The sequence below is a fragment of the Pongo abelii genome, chromosome 17, assembly GCF_028885655.2.
Source record: "Pongo abelii isolate AG06213 chromosome 17, NHGRI_mPonAbe1-v2.0_pri, whole genome shotgun sequence".
Taxonomy (NCBI): Eukaryota; Metazoa; Chordata; class Mammalia; order Primates; family Hominidae; genus Pongo; species Pongo abelii.
In genome coordinates this window covers 34,894,855-34,919,440 of record NC_072002.2, presented here as the reverse complement: position 1 = coordinate 34,919,440, position 24,586 = coordinate 34,894,855, and the positions used below count along the sequence as shown (strand labels likewise).

Here is a 24,586-nt window from a genome sequence, read left to right as displayed (position 1 = left end):
TTCTTCTCTTTTACTCATTTCCCACAGCCAATCCATCAGCAGGTCCTGCCCGCCAGTCTCGTCCAGACACTCACACCAACCCCCTACCATGTGTTCAATTTCTGTCCACATCACCCCTAATCCCTATAAAACACAGGTGCCTCTTGGCTGCCCCTTTGCTTCTTGGCACATTGGGTAGGGAATTCCAGGGTCCTGGGCACAAACATGGACAAGCAGGGGTTGGCGTGGGCTCTGAATACTCACAGCACCTTGAGGCCGTGGACTCCTCACCTCAGCAGAGGCTCAGCTGGGGGAGGCCGGCCGGGACCTCCTAAAGCTGGGGTCCCTGTTGTCAGGGCAAAGAAAGGGATGCCCTTGATTCTATCTCCAACTCTCCTCCTGAATGAGGGTACCCACTTCTCCCTTCTCCACTGCCAGCATTCTAGGCCAAGTCATCAACAGCTGGTTCATGCTCTCACTGACCCCTCCCTGCTCTCAATTCTCCTCGCAGCCCCCAGAGTGACCTTGTAAAAATATAAAGCAGATCATCTCAACACCTTGCTGAAAACCTCTCCCTCACGCTTAGAACAAAATCCCAACTCCCTGACCTTCTAGGCTCCCTCTGGGGTGAATGGGTACAGTGGGGAGGGGCACACACTTTCGGTGACTATCCTTGGAGTTAATGGCATGAGGTTTGGCACCAGACAGCCTGGGCTCGGACTCCACTGAGCTACTTTTTACTTGTGTAAACCTGAGCAAGTTACTCAAACCTCCTAAGCCTTAATTTCCTGGTCTATAAACTGGCGATGATATTGCAAGTAGCTGCTTCATAGAGCTGTTGTCAGGATTCATTAGGATGTTTATGAAAAGTGCTCAGTACATTCACTTTCAATACTAGCTGATAAAAAAATCCTAACAATAGAAACATTAACTTAAACACTCAGGGTCTCATCTTCAAATATTAGCTTTTCATGTCCTTACTTGGCTGATAAGCCATGCTGTCTATAAACTAAATAATTGAAGACAAGCTAACAATTAAATTAAATAATAAAACTATAAAATTAATAACTAGAAAATATCCAGAATACCATGATAAGATTGTCTAAGAATTTTTTTTTAATCATTTGAAGGGCTACCGCTTTTTCAGAGTGAGACTCACACCTACAATATCCCTGACCTGCAATTGTCCAGCCCCTCCAGAGCTGGAACATCCTGATTGAGTAGCGGAGCCATTATATTTTCAGCTAATACCCATTTTATGAGTAACATTCTGTAAAACCAAAATTGATCTTCCCTTAGTTAACACCCACCAGTCTTGTTTCACCCAGTGGCATTCCTCAGGCAGAGCAACTTCAAATAAGTGCAGATGGCTGTCTTGTTCTCCACTGAGCAGGCTCTCCTAGGGATGAAAGCTCCCAGGTCCTCAACCCTTCCTCACAGTACATGGTTTCTAGCCCCTATCATTCTGATGTTGCTTTTCTGAGCATGCTGGTCTGGAAATGTCTCTTTTGAAAGGGGCTCCTCAAAGTAAACATTATCTTCCAGAGGTGGTCTTGGCATACTGAACAGAGTCAGATGTTACTTCCCTTTTTATTAACACAGTCAAAGAACACATTACCTTCCCTGGAAGACACATTTAACTGCTTCCAGTCAACTAAAATCCCCATGCTTCATGCACACTTCCTTCCAGCCATGCCTTCCCATCAACATTTATCTGTTTTGTCTCATCCATTTATGAGCGGGATTTTACATGTATTCCTATCTACTTCATTTGATTGACATCTTGATACTTCTTGATCTGGCCTCTCTAGATCATTGTGGATTATGATTCTATCAGCCACTGGCTGGCATATACTGTTTCAAGTCACACAAGCATTGCTTTAGCAGGTCATCCATGCTAGTCACTGACAAAGCTATTGAACAGAGTCCTGCCATCTGCTATCCGGATCTGCCTTCAGCCTCACAGGGGCTTATTAACTACCACTCTTTACCCTTGATCATTAGACCAGTGTGGGGGACATACCCTAAGGTGGCCTCTAGTGACTCATACCCTTGTGTAATCCCTTCCCCTTGAATGTTTGCTTACAGCCCATCTTCTGATGCCCTGAAATTCTCTTTATGTTAAACTACCTGAGGGTGAGGACCATTTGGTTTCCTTTGTATACCCCAGACTGCTGAGCACAGCATCTTCCACATAGTACTTTCCACTTAAAACTTGTGAAAATAATTTGTGACTGGAAAATACTGTTAATATATGGTGCTACAGTTCTTCAACTGTAGACTTAATCTGAGTCAAGGACTTTTAATTTATATGGATGATCTGGATAACAGTAAAATTCAGATTATATGCATGTATTCATTTATTTATTTGTTTATTTAGGAGATGGGATATTGCTATGTTGCCCAGGCTGGTCTCAAACCCCTGGTCTCAAGCGATCCTCCCACCTCAGCCTCCCAAAGTGTTAAGATTACAGGCATGAGCCACCACACCTACCAAAACTCAGATTTTATAAGCAAGACACATCGTTTCCTTCCTCTGTGACCTTACAGTTACTCTGATGGCCAACCATTCATCTACTCATGACATGTAACTCCCTTAATGGTAGCTTTGTGACCCAGAAGACTTGATCTTGGTTTCAGAGGAGCCCGATTTATATTGCATTGAAATAGCTCAAGGACCAAGAAAATTCAAATTAACCAACCTTTCACTCAACAAATAATTACTGGAGCCCCTTTAAGTACTGTCCACAGATTCTTAGTAACACTTCTTTTCAAGATGTGGAACTTAATTCTACTTGCATTGAGTGTGGGCTGGACTTAGTGACTTATTTCTAAGAAACAGAATACAGTGGATGTGATGGTGTGTGGCTTCTGAGGCTAGTATGTCATAGTATCTTCCTTCTTGTTCTCTCTCTTGAATTCCTTGTTCTGGCAGCAGCCAGCTGCCATATTGTGAGGACACACAAGCTATTTCACACAGCAAGGAATTGAGGCCTCCTGCCAAGAGCTATGTGAACAGGCCACTTTAGGAGCAGACCCTCCAGCCACAGTCAAGCCTTCAGATGACTGCAGCACTGGTTGAGATCTTGACACAACCTCATGAAAAACAGTGAGTCAGGACCATCTAGCTAAGCTGCTCTTGAATTGCTGGTCCACAGAAACTATGAGACGATGAATATTTATTGTTTTAAATTGCCAAGTTTTAGAGTAACTTGTTATGCAGCAATAAACAACTAATACAAATACAAATTCAGAATTTTGACTTACCTTGTAGTATTGTAAAATTCTTGATGAGCTGACCATGCTTGGAGTCTACTAGCTTCATTTCTTCCATAATCACTGATAAGTTGGCTACTTCAGTGTCTAACCTCGACCTCATCAAATCTTGTTGCATCCTGAGAGAAACAGAATCCAAACGGATGTTGGCAAGGGTATTATTCAAGGAGGTCAGATCATCTGTGTGTTTGGTAAGGGTATCTGTGCAAGTGGTCCTGACTTCATTTAGATTGCTGGTCAGCGTCCGCAGGTGGTGGGCTGTGTAACTGATATTGCTAATGATGTTCACAATATCCGTCTCAAAGAGCTGGAAGCGTTCCTCCAGTTGGTTGAACTTGATAGCTGTTCTATTCTCTGCATCTTTGTGTAAGTCCTGCAGGTCTTTCAGGTTCTGTTCGTTGGCTTGAGAGATAGTGGAGATGTTCTCCATCTGACCTGTGAATGAGTTGAGCTGGCTGTTCATATCCTCCAGGGTGTCGTTGTTGGCTTTGGCCAACGCAGAGTTGTTGGCAGCCAGCGTCTGCAAGCTCTGCACTTTCTCCTTCAGCCAATCCGTGTCCTTCTTGGCTTGAAGAAAAACCTGCTGCAGATTTTGAAAGTCGTTCTTGATTCGCTGGATAGCCTGGCTTGTGTCATCCACAGACCGCTGCAGATTCGTGATGAGGTTCCTCTGCTGTACCTGGGTCAGGTTCAGGTTGTTGAGGTTCATGATGACCACGTTATGAGAATACATTTGGTTCTGCAGATTGCCCTGGAGCACGCTGGTATCTTGCTGCAGATTCGTGACATAGCCATTATACGCCTGGAGGGTTTTGTTTACAGTGGTGATGAGGAAAGAGTTATTCTCCAAAGTTTCTTTCAATTGACTCTGCCTGTCCACCAGTGCATCCCCGCTCGCCTGTAACTTCTCCAGCGTATCCTTGTTCTTGCTGGTTTTTTCTGTAATCTCACGAAGTTGCTGACGGAGATCTAGAATGTCTGATCTGAAGGTGGAGAGTTCTGAGTTGGTGCTGATAGCTTTCTTCCCAGTTTGGTCACCTGGAATAAGAAATATCTGTGACTTACATTGGTGGTATGGAGAAGTGTTCAGGCAAGGCCAAAGATCCTGAACACACTTAACTGGTATGCACTGTATTTTAGATGCAAAATTGGCAGTGTAAGTGAACAGCTCTGCATTAGTAAAATGTACGTATCTGTTAAAACTGGGTCCTGGGGAATCAGAAAAGATGCTCAGAACTAGGAATGACAAACTTGGCTGAACACTTTTCTCAAAGAGGGAGGGGGAATTTACTAGATTTTAGGGCAGTGGGCAGGATGTCAAGAAGAAGAAAACCTTTTAGATTTCCCAATTTTTTTTTTAATGAAAGCAAAAATCAAGGAATAGAATATGCTAGGATCTTTTACTTTATAACTTAATTTCTACAATTCTATGTAGTTTAAAGTATTTCAAAAATGCTCAGTAAATTCCTATTTATATGACAGTTTTTAATAAAGGGTATTTGTGGTTTTTTTCAGTCAGGATTGATCTTCAGATATTATTTGGCGCATAATAGTTTTTTTGGCAGGACATAATTCCAAAATTGACCCTTAACTTTAAAATTTAAGCATTTGAATTAAATCATGAGGGAAGACTCAACATGCAACACAAAAATTGAATGTCCTTCCGGGTGAACGGGGAGTTTATAGCAACATCATTCTAAGAAGCTGTGGTCATTTATGTAGAGTCAGGGGATTTCACTTAATGGTTTAGTCTTGTCACAGATTACCTAATTTTTTCAGGTCACTTTCCACTGCTGTGAGCTTGTCATCATAGGTTTGGCGAGATGTCTCCATGCCACCTGTGACATTGTCCATCTTCTCTACAACTAAGATTTGGAAAATGATGCATTAGTATACATACCTGCTCATATTTTATTTTTCAGTTTCAAAACAAGAGATCATTTCATTATGGAACAAAGGAAACAGACTGAACAAAAAAAGTGTAACTGAAATCAAATATAGGAAAGAAAAGCCATCTTTCTGGAAAAATAACTTACTTGTCACAAAACCCAGGGGTACAATTTACTTAGTTGAGAATTGTATGTTCTTCAGTATTCTTATGATTCTGTAATGCCTTGGATGTTTCAGAAATCATTTGGAACTAATTTAAAAATTTTCATGCATTTTAGAAGTCCCTAATCTGCTATTTCTTATATGAATTTCCATAGATGAAGGCACAGCACACTGTGATAATTTACAAAATGTTGTCACTCATCAGCTTCCCTAACATTCTTGGCAGGTGGGACTCATTTACCTAGAAGAGGATTCCATTGGCAAGGAAAAGCCAGCTCAAGTCTATACACAAAATTGGCATAGAAAGGTTGCAAAGTCAAGAGTGTCTGCCACTTTTTGTTATGAGTTCCACCACAAAGCCCTGATAATCTGCTTTTTGTTAGTGACAACTGATTCTGTAGTTTGTCAATCCTCAAGTAGATGCCCGAGTGGTGTTTCCAAACAATGATTTGCCAAGAAGTATTTTTTGGTAGTATTTACTTGATTGTATATGATAGAGAAAGTAATGCCACTGATAGGGTTTGGCTGTGTCCCCACCCAAATCTCATCTTGAATTATACTCCCCTAATTCCCATGTGTTGTGGGAGGGACTTGGTGGGAGATAATTTGAATTATGGGGGTGGTTTCCCCTATACTATTCTGGTGGTAGTGAATAAGTCTCACAAGATCTGATGGTTTTATCAGGGGTTTCCACTTTTGCATCTTTCTAATTTTCTCTTGCCGTCTCAAATATTAATCCCCAAGACAATGGGAAAAATGTCTTCAGGGCATGTCAGAGCCTTCCTGGCAGCCCTTTCCATCACTGGCCTGGAGGCCCAGGAGAAAATGGTTTCGTGGGCCAGGCCCAGGGTCCCCATGCTGTGTGCAGCCTAGGAACTTGGTGCCCCGCTTCCCAGACACTCCAGCCATGGCTGAAAGGGGCCAATGTGGAGCTGGGGCCGTGGCTTCAGAGGGTGCAAGTCTCAAGCCTTGACAGCTTTCATGTGGTGTTGAGCCTGTGAGTGCACAGAAGTCAATAATTGAGGTTTGGGAACCTCCGCCTGGATTTCAGAGGATGTATGGAAACTCTTGGATACCCAGGGAGAGGTTTGCTCACATCATGGGCGGGATGTGCATGAAGAACCTCTGCTAGGGCAGTGCAGAAGGGAAATGTGGGGTCGGAGCCCCCACACAGAGTCCCTACTGGGGCACTGCCTAGTGGAGCTGTGAGAAGAGGGCCACCGTCCTCCAGACCCCAGAATGGTAGATCCACTGACAGTTTGCACTGTTCACCTGGAAAAGCCACAGATGCTCAACACCAGCCATGAAAGCAGCAGGGAGAGAGGCTGTACCCTGCAAAGCCACAGGGGTGGAGCTGCCCAAGATCATGGGAACCTGCCTCTTGCGTCAGCATGACCGGGATGTGAGACCTGGAGTCAAAGGAGATAATTTTGGAGCTTTAAAATTTGACTGCTCTGCTGATTTTGAACTTGCATGGGGCCTGTAACCCCTGTTTTGGCCAATTTCTCCCATTTGGAAAGGGTGTATTTACCCAATACCTGTACCCTCATTGTATCTAGGAAGTAACTAGCTTGCTTTTGATTTTACAGGCTCATAGGCAGAAGGGACTTGCCTTGTCTCAGATGGGACTTTGGACTGCGGAGTTTAGCGTTAATGCTGAAATGAGTTAAAACTTTGTGGGACTGTTGGAAAGGCATGATTTGTTTTGAAATATGAGGACATGAGATTTGGCAGGGGCCAAGGGTGGAATGATACAGTTTGGCTGTGTCCTCGCCCAAATCTCATGTTGAATTATATCTCCCAGAATTCACATGTGTTGTGGGAAGGACCCAGTGGGAGATAATTTGAATCATGGGGGCGGTTTCCCCCATACTGTTCTCATGGTAGTGAATAAGTCTGACGAGATCTGATGGGTTTCCACTTTTTCATCTTTCTCACTTTCTCTTGCCGCTGCCATGTAAGAATTGCCTTTTGCCTCCCACCATGATTCTGAGGCCTCCCCAGCCATGTGGAACTGTAATTCCAATTAAATCTCTTGTTCTTCCCAGTCTCGGGTATGTTTTTATCAGCAGCATGAAAACAGACTAATATAGCCACACTAAATAAAAGCTTCAGTTCTTATTCATTTTCAGAAGGCAGTAACTCTCTACAGTTATGAATTCAAGTACACGTTTCTAAAATGTTAAATAAGAGGATGTTTCTCCAAAAGTGATTTATGTGAGATACAGCTTCTAGCAGCTTGGGATCAAGTCTGACTGTCCTTCTTAGTATCAATAGCTTAAAAAAAAAGACTTCAGGCCGGACGCGGTGGCTCACGCCCGTAATTCCAGCACTTTGGGAGGCCAGGGTGGGTGGATCATTTGAGGTCAGGAGTTCAAGACCAGCCTGGCCAACACGGTGAAACCCCATCTCTACTAAAAATACAAAAATTAGCCCGTCGTGGTGGTACACACCTGTAACCTCAGTTACTTAGGAGGCTGAGGCAGGAGAATTGCTTGAACCTGGGAGGCGGAGGTTGCAGTGAGCCGAGATCGCGCCATTGCACTCCAGCCTGGGCAACAGAGCCAGACTCTGTCTCAAAAAAAAAAAAAAAGACTTCAAAAAGTGGAACATGCTTTATATATCAATTATGAGCCAATGGATCCAATTTATTATATTCATCACATGTTCTACCCACGCATGACTGTGTGAGATTCTCCTGGCTCCTCTCAGGAAGTAGTAAGTTCCCATGTGTTTGTGTGACTCAAAGTGAACTAGCTCCTTGGATCCTAGAATTGTCCCTGGAGAAGCTCACTATGTTTTCCCTCAAGGTTCTACCGTCTGGTCATAATGAAATGTGTGCACTGCAACAAACACTCTCTCACACGAGCCTTTCCATGTGTTCTCTCTACCTAGAATGTTCTTCCCTGTTTTTTTTTTTTTTTACTGAGCTAAGTCCTATTTGCTCTTCAAGACTCTGCTTGTCATTTCCTGTGGGAACCCTTTGCCGAGGTGCACCTTGCAGAATTCCCCTGGCAAGTAGTCCTTTCTCTATTATGGGACTCACTGCACTGTGCTGTCATGACTTATCTACTAATATATCCTTTAGGGCAGGAAAATTTACATTCAATTCCATCTCTTCCTCTTAGCTCAGTGTGTGGCACTTAGTAGGTAGTCAATGAATACATATTTATTATGTCATTTATTTATTTCATTTTTTATTAGACGGAATTTCACTCTTGTTGCCCAGGTTGGAGTACAATGGAATGATCTTAGCTCACTGCAACCTCTGCCTCCCAGGTTCAAGTGATTCTCCTGCCTCAGCCTCCCGAGTAGCTGGGATTACAGGTGCCTGCTACCATGCCCGGCTAATTTTTGTATTTTTTTTAAATATACTTTAAGTTTTAGGGTACATGTGCACAACGTGCAGGTTTGTTACATATGTATACATGTGCCATGTTCGTGTGCTGCACCCATTAACTCGTCAATTTTTGTATTTTTAGTAGAGATGGGATTTCTCTATGTTGGCCAGGCTGGTCTCGAACTCCTGACCTCAGATGATCTGCCCACCTTGGCCTCCCAAAGTGCTAGGATTACAGGCACGAGGGATTTATTTAAATAAGTAGCAATCTGCCTGCAGAGCTACAGGGCAAGCAAACACGTGTTTCCCAACCAACCCAGGGAAGCCTGAGCATTGGCAGTGAGTATGACATTTCGCTGAGTAATTATTATTTTTAAAATTACTACGTAGACACAGATGTGCAGTCCTAATAATCTGTACCTTAGGGTTGCTTCATAGGTACACATACTCCTAAATCCCTGGAAACTCTCAAGAATAAAATGTTTCATATGTGTTTTTAGCAAAGCTAATTTTTAAGAACTAAAATACAGAACGTTTACAGGTTTAGGTTCAGTTTTGATCCTCAAATCAAAACATATGCCTCGGTCTGTCCTCAAACCACATGCAGGATCTCAAGTCCTGCCCTTCTTTCCTGGAAGCCAAAGAAACCTTCAAATATGCTGACGGTCAGTCATTTTCTACCCTTTCTACTTTTTCTTCCATTTTAGTTTTGAAAAAGAGAGAACTGTCATGGACAGATAATTCAGGTTTGTGTAGAATAAATACAAAAGGGATAAATACATTCATTAAAAAAAAGAACAAAAAAAATCTGTCGACGTTTTCTTCTGTGCAGCAAGGAAACTATTTTCCCTGCCCACAAGTGCTAATGAACAGCTTACATGCATTGGGGGGTGTGTGTCTTTGTTTAAAAATAGGATCTGGTATAAAGCTGGAAATGTTAGGATTGCAATGCTGGAACCTGCTACTGCATAAAAATACCAGACTGGTGGAGATCCAGAACTTAGCCTTGCTGTAACAGCACACAGCACTTTTATGGCTTTTATTCTGAATTTATTAGCACCAATTCTCAATCAGGAATACAGTCGCAGAGCCATCCTATATTACCCTGGAAATTCCCAGTCTATAGACATAGACCTCAGTTTGTAGACCATTCTCATATGAGAAAAATGAGCAGGATACACAGAAGGGTGACCAGCAGTCTGGTTTCTCATAGGCTCCCCTGTATTGGGAACTGTTTCTTAAGGTAGAATTTTTCTACAGAATATTGGTGTTTCAGGTATTATACCTGAAGATCTGTCCCTCTTCAAGTATCCAAAGCATAATTCTCTAGGATACTCTGACAATAAAACCTTTTTTATAAAAGCACTTCGGTATCATCCCTTGGCCTGGGCCACTAACTTCTTCTTCCCTTGTCTTGACTCCACTTCTCCTTGAAGGTCCACTCCACACCTCACTACCCCATTGTACTCAGCCACACCTACAAGTTGATTCCACTGCACACCAACTGGATCTTTATTTGAATGATAATAATAATAGCCTCTATTTATCGAGTGCCTGCTCTTTGCCGGATGCACTACACCATCACTGCAGTTAATCCTTCCAACTGCTGTTTTGTAGATGAAAAGATTGAGGCTCATAGATGTTCAGGAACTTGCTAAAAATCACACAGCTTGTCAGTGACTATGTGGCATACCAGGCTGGAAGGTTTAACTCCAAAATCCATGCTCTTTCTATAACTCCATAAATACCAAATCTCTTTTGGTATTTCTTTTTCCTAAATCTGGTTTCCTCCAATAAAGAATCCCTTAAGGGGAAGAATTATTTCTGTTTATATTCTCTTTAAAGTTAACATCACCAGACGTTTACCAAGCATCTGCCACGTAGGTGGCATAGTACTGGACATTGAGGATTCAAGAGACACAGGCCATGGTCTCGGCCCTGAGGACAGAGCACAGAGCTCCTCCAAGCTGGTGCTCACATGTTTTTGTACCAGACTGATCATGGCACTGTGGGATAAATACTTCCTTTCTCTGGGACCTGGGGCTTTCCAGTAACATTAGTTACACTCCCCTGGAATTTAATAAAGGCATTTCTACCTTGAACACCATTTTAGGTTTCCTTACAGAAATACAGAAAATCTGATTGTAGGGTGTTATCCTGGATCCTAAAGCACTCTCCAGTGTGACTTGATGTGTATTTTGAAAGCCTAAATAGTAATCCAGTTGTAAATTGCTACATTGACCCAGCTTAGCAGCAAAGTAGACTACCAATGACTAGGAATGTTGAATTAAAGGAGATCCTTATTGAGAAAGATCCAGATTTCTGGCTTTTTTCTTTATCCTAATTACCTTTAGAAGGCTGCCTGTTGGAAAGGATAATGGAGTAGGATTTTCCTGTTCAGGAAATATTCTGAAAGAAACATGACACATTGAACTTAAGAGATGACTCCTGCTACGGAAGCTCTGTTGACTAATGATAAAAAGCCTGGGGCAGAGGATGTACCAAGCTCAACTGTCCAAGAACATGTTTTCTGCAAAGTGGCTGATACGCCTCAGTCACGACCACTGCACAGAGGCTGTCTGGGTGACTAAGCGATTCTCTGGCTTCTTCAGCAAATTCTCTTGAAGGAAGCTCATTGTATTCTAACTTGTGGCTACGTAAGTGACATGAAAGAAGAAAAGAACAATTTTGAGCAAAACAGTATGAAGTTGCCTTTGCCAACTCTGATAAATAAAAGTTTTTACTCCTTTCCTTTCGATTTCTCCTTCAGAGGAATGCCTTATTGCGCTTCTTTCATTAAATATTCTTTTCTTTCTTTCTTTTTTAATGGAGAGAGTTTCTCTAGACTTCAAAGGGGGAATGTGTGAAGGGAGAACTGGGTCTTATCTTTCTGCCTCTTACAACGTTGGGTCACTAGAATCTTACCAGCAAGAAAGAGGAGTCACTGTGTGAGTAAAGAGAAAGCACATCTGGAAAACATCGACATTTTTGTTCATTAATGGTGTGTTTGGAAAGCAAAAGTGCATGTTGTATTATCTTTTTTTTGTCAGTGGAGGCCTGAAGGAGGGGGGCAATGAAGGAAAGAAAAGAGGGGCAAGACATCATCTTGTCTCCCCTTGTACTTGCTCCCCATTATCTCTTCTTCCTTCATCTTGGTGAGACTGCCCCCACAGAACAGGCCAAGCCAAACTCCAAAACATTAGGTTTCCAGGTAGGGCTTTTAGGGGCAGCTATCCCCTAGATGTAGATTGGCTTAGAGGTCCCTGAGCATCTATCATTTGCCTTCACGAAAGGCAGCCCTAATGCACAATCTATCCATCCATCCATCCATCCATCCATCCTCCCATTAATTCATCCAGTGAACTTTCCTGGGCAATGGTTAAATATCATGAGACTAGGTGCTGGTGGGAGATATAATAAATAAAAGGTAGTCTCTTGTCTTCATGGAAACTCATAGTTTGGGTGGTGACACAGACAAGTCCACCGACTCTAATGACACAGTGTGACAGGGGCTAAGAGTAAATATTGGGTGCTATGGGAACAAACAGGAAGGGGCCTAATTCAGCTTTCAGGAGCTGCCATGTGTCTACATGAGACATGAAGGGTGGGAAGGAGGCACTTTAGCTGGAGAGCAGAGAAAAGGTGCTGTGGGCAAATGGACCAGCACACGCACAACACGCCAGAGCCAGGAAGGGCTTTCCATGGATAAAAAGGGAGGAAATATCTGTACCTTAACCAACAAACAGAAAAAAAAAGAAAGGGAAAAAAGCCTCTTCTTTGACTCTTTTTGTGTAATTCTGAATGCATAAATGTCCTAGACTTTATTTCCTAGCACAGGTAAAAATTACAAAATGTTATATATTTGCCAAACCACTCTCATCTCTCTTTTAGCAGTAACTGTGATTACACAGTACTGAGGCTTAAAAGTACTTATTAAATGGCTGATTTCAAGCTTCTCCTTTATCTTGGCTCACTAGGAAAAGTCATGGAGAAGTGAGTAATGACCTAAATAATCTAAACAAAAGGAAGAGAGATAGTCCGGATTACCTGGGACATGGAAAACCCTCCTTTCTCTCACCAGGTTCCCATCCCACCTCTCTGCCCAGCGCTAATCATGATTTAATAGCCTTCCTTAATCACTTACTCTGTTTGCTGCTTCATCTAAAAACTTAAGATGCTCTGGGTTAGATCATGGTCTAACTCATCACAAATGGATAGAATGACCTGGTAATTTTCCAGATTTCCATTGTCCAAACTAATCAGTCAACACACTCAATGATGCATATTATTTTCCACGTATGTGGCCTTAGAGATGGGACTAAAAGTCTCGATTATACTGTGGATTTTTGACAGGTTTTGCCATTCTAACGGCTAGAGCTGTGTAATGTGGCTAGGAAGAAGCAAGGAACAGAGAGATACAGATATGATTTCCTGGGACCAGCTACAGGAGAGATACTTCAATGACATCATCTCTGCTCATCCCAAACGCCTTGACAAGTAGCATTATTATTGCCATTTTACAGATAAGAAATCAGAAACTCTAAGAGGGTATGATTCACACCTGGGTATGGAGCCATGCAGAAGACTTAGCATGACCCCTGGCACAGTAGCAAGCACTTACTGAACATTCACAGTTGTATTAAAAATGTTAGGATCAAGGCTTGAACTTGGACTGTCTGGCCCTGACACCCATCTCATTCCAATACACACTGTGATTTCTCAGGAAACTGCTACATGCTGGGAGAAAGGTGGGAGGAATGACCAGTTGGAGGGAATACACTTGGAGTCTTTCTTTTCCTAGGTCAGTCTGTGGGCCACAGAGCAGAGGGAAGACCTGATGATCCACAGACTCCACGTCTGCCTCTGTTCTGAAACCAAATGGCCATGTTTGCCTCACATGTCTTTTAAAGAAGGTTTCCCTGGCTGTTTTCTAGAAAAGGGCTTATGTAGTTCTGTGATTCTGAATCACGACACCTTCTACCTATGGTCTCTGAAAGGTGCGTGGGGAACTTACTGTGTCTGAAAGTCTGGAGGATTCAGGCAAAAATCCTGCCCTTACCCTAAACCAGATATGTTTAGGCCCAACATCCTATAAAGTAGGGTTGAGGTGGTAGTGCTGCCTCTGTGCTTAATTTCTACAGGGCAGTATTTTTATAGAGCTATATAAACAACAGTGACCACAGTGAATGTGCTGAAGAGAAAAAAGGGAATTAGTTGGCCGATCCCTGGGTGAAGTATGTTGTATCTCTGGAGATCTTGTGTTTTGCTTATTCTCTGTCAATACAGTTTTCCTGTGTGCTGACTCCAGGGTTTCCATAAAGCCTCCAAGAGATAAGATGAAAAAAAAAAAATAGAGGAAGAAGGAGTAGCTAGAAATAGGTAGAAAAAAGCAACAAGGGAAAAAAAACTTTATAACTCTCAGAGAGGACCCTGATTATTGCTGAAATGAGTCAAAAGGAATTACTATGTTCCCCTTTTCAGATCTCATAGCTATAAGTTCAAGATACAGAGATGAAGTTTATCATGTTGCTATTTTGCATCTGAGTTGTATGAATGAAATACTTCGTATTTGCAAATATGAGTTTTCTCATGCTTAAATTAATGAAAGAACACTTGTTATTTGGAAGAAAAAAAAGAAAGCATACTTACCTTTATATCCCAAAATGGCTACTGTGATTGTTAGCAAGGCACACAAAATGTATAATAATATGATAGAAAACTTCAGTGCCCAGTTATTTTTACATTTGGTACATTGTGTTCCTTCCTGAATACCTGTAAGAGAAGTCAAATTTTAATAACAGTAAGCAAAGATGTCATTTAAAAATGTATCTTTTTGCATTTTGGTTCAAATATTGGGACTAAGAATAATTTTTACATATGCCTTACTATACTATGAGAACTATTTTGACAGTAAACACACTGCTTGAGCAACATAGGCACTTTAATATTACCATTCTATTGTTATAGCTGTATTTAATATGACTTAAAAATAGCACATAACATTGTTTCATAGAATACAGTCATGCATCAGTTAATGGGAATACATTCTGAGAATGGCATCATTAGGCAATTTCATCATTGTGTGAACATCCTAGAGCAGGGATCCCTAATTCCCAGGCCATGGACTGGTACCAGTCTGGTGGCCTGTTAGGAACTGGCTGCACAGCAAGAGTTGAGTGGCAGGTGAGCCAGCATGACCACCTGAGCTCTGCCTCCTGTCAGATCAGTGGCAGCATTAGATTCTCTTAGGAGCATGAACCCTATTGTGAACTGCACATGCAAGGGATCTAGGTTGCACGCTCCTTATGAGAATCTGACTAATGCCTGATGATCTGAGGTGGAGCAGTTTCATCCTGAAACCATCTCCTGCCCCCTGTCCATCCATGGAAAAATTATCTTCCATGAAACTGGTCCCTGGTTCCAAAAAGGTTGGGGACCACTGTCCTAGAGTGTACTTACACAATCCTAGATAGTATAGACCAGCGGTCCCCATCTTCTTCCCCAATTTTTCCATGGACCAGAGTAGGGGTAGGGATGGTTTCAGGATGATTCAAATGCATTCCATTTATTGTGTACTTTATTTCTATTGTTATTACATTGTAATATATAATGAAATAATTATACAACTCGCCATAATGTAGAAACAGTGGGAGCCCTGAGCTTGTTTTCCTGCAAATAGATGGTCCCGTATGGGTGTGATGGGAGACAGTGACAGATCACAGGCATTAGATGCTTACAAGGAGCGCACAACCTAGATCCCTCACATGCACAGTTCACAATAGGATTCACGCTTCTATGAGAATCTAATGCTGCCGCTGATCTGACAGGAGGCGGAGCTCAGGTGGTCATGCAAGTGATGGGAAATGGATGTAAATACAGATGATGCTTCAATCACTCGCCCACCGCTCACCTCCTGCTATGCAGCCCAGTTCCTAACAGGTAACTGGTCCATGGCCCTGGGGGCTGGGGACCTCTGGTATAGACTACAACATACCTAGGCTCCATGGTATGGCCTGTTGCTCCTAGGCTCAAATCTGTACAGCATATTACTGTACTGATAGGCAACTTTATTTTTGGCAACTTTAACACAATGGTAAGTATTTGTGTATCTAAACATAGAAAAGGACAATAAAAATACAGTTTTATAAGTTTTATAATCTTATGGGACTGTCATCATCTATGCAGTCCATTGTTGACCGAAATGTTATGTGGCACATGACTGTAGTTTCAAATCAAATTCCATTATGATAATTATGGTGATAATTTCAATAAAAATCTATATGACAAAATATTTAAACATTCAAATTTACTTATTTCAGACATTATTAGGCCTATAGCAATTCAAATACAACAAAAAAATCCTATTGATCAGTCCCTTGATGTTTGTTTCAGTGGCATGCTGAAGTTGTTTCCTACTGGCTTGTAAGAGCCAACTGTTAAATTTGTAAGAATTTTGAGAGCTGGTTGTGAAACTGTTGGTAGCTTGAAATCAGCCCTGCAGGGAGTATTTACACCATAGAAATTGGCAAACACTACAAATTAGGATGACCTCCATTTACTGGCCGCAAACAACTAGTCTACCAGCATGCCACTGGTTGTAATGTATTATAACCTATGGCAGAAAATACAAGTAATCTTATAATTAACTGCCCAATATATAACAAATTTTGCATATTACATGTACACAAGAAACAGACACTGACCCTTATATTAGTTATCATAGTGATCTGAATAATGACTGTTGAACAAACAGAAAAACCAGACAGTTTTGATGAGAGGAGGTAAATTTTTTCTGCTAAAAGGTCGTTTTTGAAAAACATTCTTGTCTGAGTGGTAAACCAGCATCATTGCTGCAAGTGACTCCAGAAACCTTTAAAAAGAGAATTTCCATCTGATAGATTAGAAACACACACAAGACAAAGACTGTGGATGTTTTAATGTGAAAATCACATTGTAAGGAATATCAGGAGATTCCCTGTTTTCTTGACCTGTTTCCCTATGTGTGTCTTACTAATAGCGTCCCCCAGGAGCAACAGCACATAAAGGACTGATCTCCTATAACTGCGCTCAATAACTTTTGATGGGTAAGTCACGAGGATTAAGCCACAGTTGAAGTTTCTCTCCTTTGGTTTGTAATTTTACGCATAGTGCCCTTCTTCAGTGAAAAGAGTTCTTCAGCTGTGTTTAATGCAGAATAATGAGAGAAACAGCATATAACAATGACTTAAATTTAGCTTTCAGGGCTCAACCAATCCCTCTGGTGTTCAGCACATCCCTCTGGCTGTAGACACAAAGGGAGGAGGTGCATCTGTCAATTTCATGACTTACAGCAGTGCTTTTCAAACTTTGGGGTGCATCAGATTCACTTGAAGCACTCATTAAAATACACTGTTTCTAATTCAGGAGGTCTGAGAAGGGAACTGAGAATTTGGATTTCTTTTTCTTTTTTTTTTTTTTTTTTTTCTTTTTTGAGATGGAGTTTTGCTCTGTTGCCCAGGCTGGAGTGCAGTGACACGATCTCGGCTCACTGCAACCTCTGCCTCTCGGGTTCAAGTGATTCTCCTGCCTCAGCCTCCCGAGTAGCTGGGATTACAGGCGCCCGCCACCACACCCGGCTACTTTTTGTATTTTTAGTAGAAACAGGGTTTCACCATGTTGGCCAGGCTGGTCACAAACTCCTGACCTCAAGTGATCCACCCGCCTCGCCGCCTCGGCCTCCCAAAGTGCTGGGAGTATAGGTGTGAGCCACCACCCCTGGCCAAGAATTTGTATTTCTAAGAAGTTCCCAGGTGGTGCTGATGCTGATGCTGATGCTGCGGTCTGGGGACCACACTCAGGAACAATGTTTCTCAAACTTTAAAGTGCTTACACATCACATTGTTGAAGTACAGGTTCTGATTCAGTGCGTCTGAGGGAGGAGCTAAGATTCTACATTTCTGCAAGGCCTAGGTGACAACTGGTCTGAGGACCACACTTCAAGGAGCAAGAGTTTAGTTTAGAAGCTGGTCATGATGGATTGACCTTTGGTTAACCAATCCCTTGAAAGTGAAGCTGTAAAATTAGACTCACTGATCAAACAGACCTGAAGTAAATAAACTTCATTATAATTTTTCCATTTTTCCCCTCCCCTTCCTTTCTGTCTTACTTCCCTATAACCATCTGTATGTCTCAGCACCATCTCTTATGTCTAAAACTGACTTCAGTTCTAGCCCTGCCAAACCAGATCTCCAACTTCCACCCAACTTTTCTTATTGTACTCAACTCAACTACTATTACTATCCCAATCCCTCAGGTGGTTAAACTCAAAGACACCATCATTTCTTCTCTCATACTTATTCTCCAGTTCAGTCACAGGCCTTGTTAATCCTCCAGTGGGCTATTTTTCATCATGATCATCATCATCTACAGCTTGTTGATGTTCACTTACTGCCTACAGTGTGCCAGGTTCTGAGCTAGATCCCTTACACACAGCATCTCTAATCCATAAAAGGACTGCAAGGGGGTATCATGGTGAGAGCTGAACTGACACTCTATACATGTTGCAGTCAGGACTCCAACCTGTGTCAGGCTCTAGATGCCACGATCTCTCCACTAGGCCATGGTCCCTCTCTCTAGTCATCGTTTCCTCTCCATTTCCCCTGCCACCACCCTAGTGTGAGATCTTTTCATCTCAGTGGAAGCTTCCTCTTCCATTCCCACTGGAATCTAGCCTCACCCTTTATTAAAATACCACTGTCCTCATGACATTTGCTAAAAAGGAAAAAAATAAAACAACAAACTTTCAAGAAGGCACTCTTAACTAAAGGATGCACGTATGCACACACACACTCACACTCCCCCCACCCCACCACACACACGCACCAGTGCATAAGCTCTCTGTAATCTGATGGTATAAAATGAAAAAAGACTCTTTACATCCAATAAGGGTGAAAATATTTTTAAAATTTAGAGAAAGGAATGTATAGGTAGACCCACAGACACGCCACATTCCATGCTGAGAAACCATGAACTTGCTTTGGTGGCAACTGTGAAGCACAGAAGGGCGACAGACACGGGGTGCTGGCCTGACCTCCCGCTGAAGGACTGGGTGGCACTCCCATGGCTGATGGGCGGGTTTATTCCTTTTGGATTTTTGGACCATGCTGGGTGAGCTTCTTACGCCTCTTCAGGATGATTTCTTACATTCCACTAAGAGAACCTCAGAAGATTTGGTCAGAGCAGAGATTATAGTAGATGACATAATCTGGGAGCGAGAAGGTTGTGCAGAGGTCAAGCGTCATTGTGTCATTGATGGGAAAAGAGAGGCCCAGAGAGGGGAAGCAGGATCAGAAGCCACATGTCCTGACTCCAGCACACTCATCTTTCCCTCCCATCCTTCCCCGTGAGCTAGCCCTGTGGCCGCCAGGCCTCTGGTGCATGTGGTATTTCGTGCAGATCCGAGCCCAGACAACTGTCACTGGTTCACATTCCGAAGAGCTGGGGCACTTCCTCACTGTGTGCATTTCTCATTGCTGACTCTATCAGCATTTAATCAATATCAGATGGCACTGCCTGGCCTCCCGTTCCACTTGACACACTTTCTCTGTCTTGTTTTCCCCCTCCCCTGACTTCTTTTTAATAAGAATTCTGTTTTATCTTCCTCTCTGCCCTCCGCTGGGAGGACATCTGGCCAAACACACGGATGCCTACTACAAAGGGACCCTGCTGGCTCCTGTAGCTGGGGCACCCCCTCCTCCTTGAACCTAGATGGTTACAAAATAACATTCAAGAGAGATAACCCCCTGTTACCAGCCTTTGTAGTGTTTATTTTCTTAGCATTACTTTCCAGAGCCTGGGGGCTTTGTTTCCATGGGGAGTGGGGGTGAGCAGGGAAGGAAGGGCTGGGGACTGATATACAGAGTGCTGCAGATGAGAGATTTCAGTTCAGGAAGTGAAGCAGTGCTGCCCCTCACCATGAAGAGATTCAGCGTGCCAAAGAACCGGGCGCCAATAGCACATTTGAAATTCAGAGGCCTACAGGCAGCAAGGACCTGAAGGGTGCATGCCTTTCCGCTGCTTCTCCCTCTTGAACTATCTCCCGCTGAACTCCACTCTTGGCTCATGTTTTGAATGTATTTTCCAGTGTCCAAGTCTTTGTTATACAAAAAAGTGTGGGGGCCCAGTGAAGCCAAAATTGCTCTGGTTAACTCCTTGAGTATTCCACGGAAGTTCAGAATAGGCTGACAATTTGGTCCCCAGTGCCCAAACTCAAAGTCCCCTGGGCTGCCCTGGTTCCAACAACACATTTCAGGTAAGAAGCTGGCAGCGGGGGAATGGGGGCTGCTGATCAGTGAGCCGTTTGCTGGTTTGGGGAATAATTGAAACGCTCCAGGAATGACAGTGCAAAGGGCCAGAAAGAATTCACCAGCAAAGAGAATTCCTTTCTGCTGTGGTTCTCCATAAAGAGCCCTCCCAAGTGCTGTGGTCCAGTCTCAATCCAGTCTGTTTTTCCAATCTTTTTGCAGAAAAAAAAGAGTCTCCTTCACTCTCATATTTTTTTTGCCATGTATATCACTGAAGGTGGGCTTGTGTGTTAAAATGGATACACTGCAGATCCATCCCCTTCCCTGGTAGGTGGAGGGTGGCACTGTCGGTGAGTGTGGGACACTTCCGGGCTATTTTCATGATCACAAGTGTCTATAGCTCAGTGGTGTTGCCATAAAGATCATGTTACCAAAGAGAAGCTTTAAAAAGGGTCAATTGCAAAATCCAGAAAACCACAAGTTTTGATCTGAGATTCGCAGTGACCTTTTCATGTGGTTTTTTGACAGTTATTAATCTACTGCCTGGTGGTATAGATTCCCATAAACCCATAAGAATGATTTGGCTCTAACAGTAAAACGGATGATTCAAATAAATTCCTATAATTAAAATGCCCTCAAAAGCAACAAAACAATAAGAGTTAACAACCTGGTTAGTTGCTTGAATGTTACACAATATCACTGGAACAAAAGTTAAATACATAAAACACTTTATCCACCCAAATAACTAGATTTTCCTTATGATGAAGGCTATTTACTAAATGATGAAATATGGAATTAGTAAAAAAATTTTATTAGTGAGTAATTTAGTCCCCCAAATACAAAACCCAGCCCTGGACACCTTACTATGCCAAGTTTCCTAACGATGTGGATAGCCATGCAAATGGAAGCAGGACAAGAATTGGAAATGAAATCACTTTCTGTGCAAAGTAAGTGAAGCCTCACAGCAGCTCTGTATTCATAAAGATGTGTTCAAACTGGAAAAGTTACTTAGAAGAGAGTTTTATGACAGCATGAACTCTTCGACGTTCATTCTGAACTTACATTCAAATTCTGTGCATTTACCAAGGGTATAGTTTGTTTTCATTAAAATTTTTTCATGTGTATAAAAAGAAAAGGCAGTCAGTTCTGGTTTGGTTTTATTGTTTTTTTTAAGATTATGCATTATTTATTTAAAATTTATAATTTATACCCTGCCTACTAAAAAAGAATTGTTGTAGGCAAAAACCAGATGTAACGGTCCCACTCAGAGTATACAGTGTCTGCCAGAATATATAGTGTCTCAAAAGAACGCCATTATTTTCTCTTTGTGGTTTTTATAAGAAATCCTTTATTAGATGAACTGTCCACAAATGCTTTCAATTCCAAGGAGAGGAATCCTTGCTCGCTGGGGAGCTCAACCATCACATCTCTTACAGTCGTCTCTCCTAGCTGGCCCCTTCCTCTTGGCTCTATTCCTATTCATTTTATTCTATGGGCACAGAGTGAACTGTCAACATTTCAGCAGCCTGACTACTTCATTATCTGGCACTACCATACAATGTCCTTCTGGGATTAAGTGCTGAATCTTTTCATTAAAAGGACTCATGAAAACGCAGCTCTAGCTTGGGTCATCAATCTGCTGTAGAATTGAGCCAGACACTGACTCTGACAGGTAATTGAGGAAGGCCATGAGACATTTCTTGAGTGGGTGAGAGTTTGCTATTGCTGTGAATGTGAAGAGGAATTGCTGAGGATGATGGCTATTACTGAGGACGTGATATGGGTCAGGAACCCTCTCCTGGTTACTCATAATGTCTTTAACAACCCTGCAGAGTAGGAATTCTGACCCTCATTTTACAGATTTTAGGAAAGTGGGGAGGTCAAAGATGGTGAGTACCCAAGCCAGTGAGTAGCTGAGCTGGGAGTTGAACCCAAATCTTTTGCATGTTGCTTCTCCGAGCTTCTTCATCTCCAGAAGCGAAAAACAAAACAAAGCAAGATAAAGGATGCCCAACAAGATAATCTAGAAAACGGACCGGTTAGACATACCAGTAGAAGTATTCTGTCAAAATAAAGGGGTGCAGAAACATCCTTTCACATGTTGATAGATAAGCCTTTCTCAGAAATAAGCAATAAAATGTAGTCTCCAGTGGGTTAACTATTACAGGCCTGATGCTTCTGTTGGCCATAATTTCTCCTTTATTATTCTGTGGTAACATACTTAAGCAGCAAGTTAATTCTGCCCTAAATAAATGCTCATTGTCTCTAGGAGAGGTCAAGAGTGGCTTGGAGGTTTGGCTGGTAAGGCATGTTAGCCCCTCAGGGGAATATCTCCCAACGCTGAGGGAGTTTTTGGAGTGAGATGGGCCAGGGAAAGAAGGTACCTTTTTAATTTCAAAGCAAACTATGGGATATGCAAGAGCCTTGATCAGTTTAAGCTTGAAACCAAAATAAATTGGTTGCCCCATGGTTTTCTTTTGAAGTTCTAGTACGCTTGAAATGAATCCCAAAAGCCAGTCTTCAATGGCTCCTTCATCTACAGAGCCAAAAAACTGCTTGTGGCTCAAGCTTGCAGGAGCTGGGCAAAGTAAGACAGAGGCAAGGAAGCAGGTGAAAGGAGGGTTTATCAGATGGTGATTAAAAAATTTATTTACCTCTAGCCTCTTAGCCCCCCTCTAAAAAAAATTATCTGGAATACACTGGAAAAAATATTATTTTTTTTCTTTACCAATACCTCCTTGACCCCGTGGTTCAGGAATCCACAGTGATTCTCCAGTTGCTCCCGCAACCTCTGACCATGTTGGCACTCAGAATCTTGAGGCCGGGAGGGGCGCTGGTGAGATATCCATCTCACCAGTGAAGAAACTGAGGCCCAAGGAACTCCACTCCTCTCTCCTACTCCCCCCACCCCAAGTTTATACACTGCCAGCCTGGCTTTAGGGCTCGGGTTTTCTACCTCCCAGCTGGAGTTCCTTCGACCCCAGAATTCTGCCCACATCACCACATTTCATTCTTGCTACATCCTGTTTATTCATTTCTTCAAGGTGTAAGTAGCAGGCAGTAGTTATAATGGTGAACACAACAGACAAAAATCTATCTCTGCCCTTCTGGAACTTATATTCCAGTGGGAGTATGTCTTCATATGACAGAAGGTGATGAATGCTATAGTAAAAACAAGGCAAGCACTGAGCGAAGGGCATGTAGCGGGGAACGTAGATGTCAATTTTAAGTATGGTGTCTGGAGCCCTCTCCGCAGAGTAACATTTGAGCAAGAGTTTGAGGGAGCATGGGAAGGACCCCAGGCACCTGCATAGCTATGGTCTCTGACAGGGCTCTGCTCATTTCCCCTCTGGGCTGTGAGATTTGCCCTTCTCCTCCCTGAAACGCTCTTCCCCTCTACCAACTAACTTCCTTTGTGCTTACTCACAGATTTCCTCCTCAATGCACCCTTTCCTAATTTGCCTTGAATCCCTAAGCACCTGTGTAGTCGATACTGCACACATCCACACTCCCCATGATCATCTTCATAGCTACCTCCTTGTACAGGCATGAGGGTTTTGTTTTTCTGTGGTGTTGCGTTTGCATTTCCCTAAGCAAAGGAGCACCCATTAGTACTCGGCACATCCTGCGGCTTAACAAAGGCATGACTGGAGTACAGATCTGGGCAGTGGGAAGTGGGCCCTTGCTTCCAGGAGCAATCTCCCTGCCCCCAAATTGGAACCTGCTGTCAGAGGGATTTCACAATCTCCTCTCGCACCTTTGTCTCCAGTCTTCTAGGTGATTTGCTGATCTCATGGTCCTGTGGGCCGGGGTATGGATGTCCTGGGAGAGGGGCACAGCTCAGGGGCCTGACAGTCAAAACACTGACACTGACGAGAGCCCCTTCCTCCCACACAGCCAAGGCTGATGCCACAGGGAGCAGCAGCCTCAAACCCGCTGGAGGTAGAGGGTGGAATGAAGGTTATGATGAAAGGAATGCAAAACACACCTTCAGACCCCTGCCCAGACTGAAGTGAGTCCCAAGACCCTACAGCATTTCTCCATTTTGTGGGTCTCGGCACTTCCAAAACTCCATGTGATAGGGCCAAGATGAGAACTGTAAACCTGCAATCCAACACTTGCCTTGAGTGTGGCTGCTTTACAAAGTGTCATTTGGGGGCAGCTGAAGGACTAATATAATGACGAGGGGGAACAGCGCTGAGCAGGACAAATCTCAGTTAATGACAAGGTATTTGCTGTTTGTCAATGACACAGTGTCGGGGCATGTGAAAATTAAGCTGCTGAGCAGGTGCTGGCAAAGACATGCCTACATCCACTCTCCCTCACATACCGATTTGATATTTTTTTTTAACCACCAAAACTAGTGTTTTGATGGGGAAAAAAAGTGGACTTCAATGTAAATGAAAACATCAATCAGCCTGACAGACATTCCTCATTCCTCAAAAACATGTGTTTTTTACTTTCTTCAAGTGAAGATGATAGTCGAAGACACTTAAAATTAAGGGAATGAAGCCAAGACAGAGCAAGAGATTTCACCATTGCTGTTTTAAAGCAGTCATTCTGTTCCGCATTGAATGTGGCCTCAGTCTTGAACCTAATGAGAAAAGAGTCAATCAACTTGAAATGATCCAAATGAGGAAAAGTTGGCAAAAAAAGG

The 24,586-nt window shown here is 42.7% G+C and overlaps 1 protein-coding gene across 1 annotated transcript in view; it reads right to left on the bottom strand.

Annotated features, from left to right (window-relative positions):
• COLEC12 (collectin subfamily member 12) overlaps positions 1-24,586 on the bottom strand; it is a 181,716-nt gene that overhangs the window by 23,618 nt on the left and 133,512 nt on the right. Inside the window, exons 3-5 of the mRNA XM_024236061.3 lie at positions 14,297-14,419; positions 5,022-5,120; positions 3,247-4,293 (exon numbers count right to left, since the gene is read on the bottom strand). Of these exons, the coding sequence (XP_024091829.1) occupies positions 3,247-4,293; positions 5,022-5,120; positions 14,297-14,419 (1,269 nt within the window). The remainder of the gene's footprint in view (positions 1-3,246; positions 4,294-5,021; positions 5,121-14,296; positions 14,420-24,586) is intronic.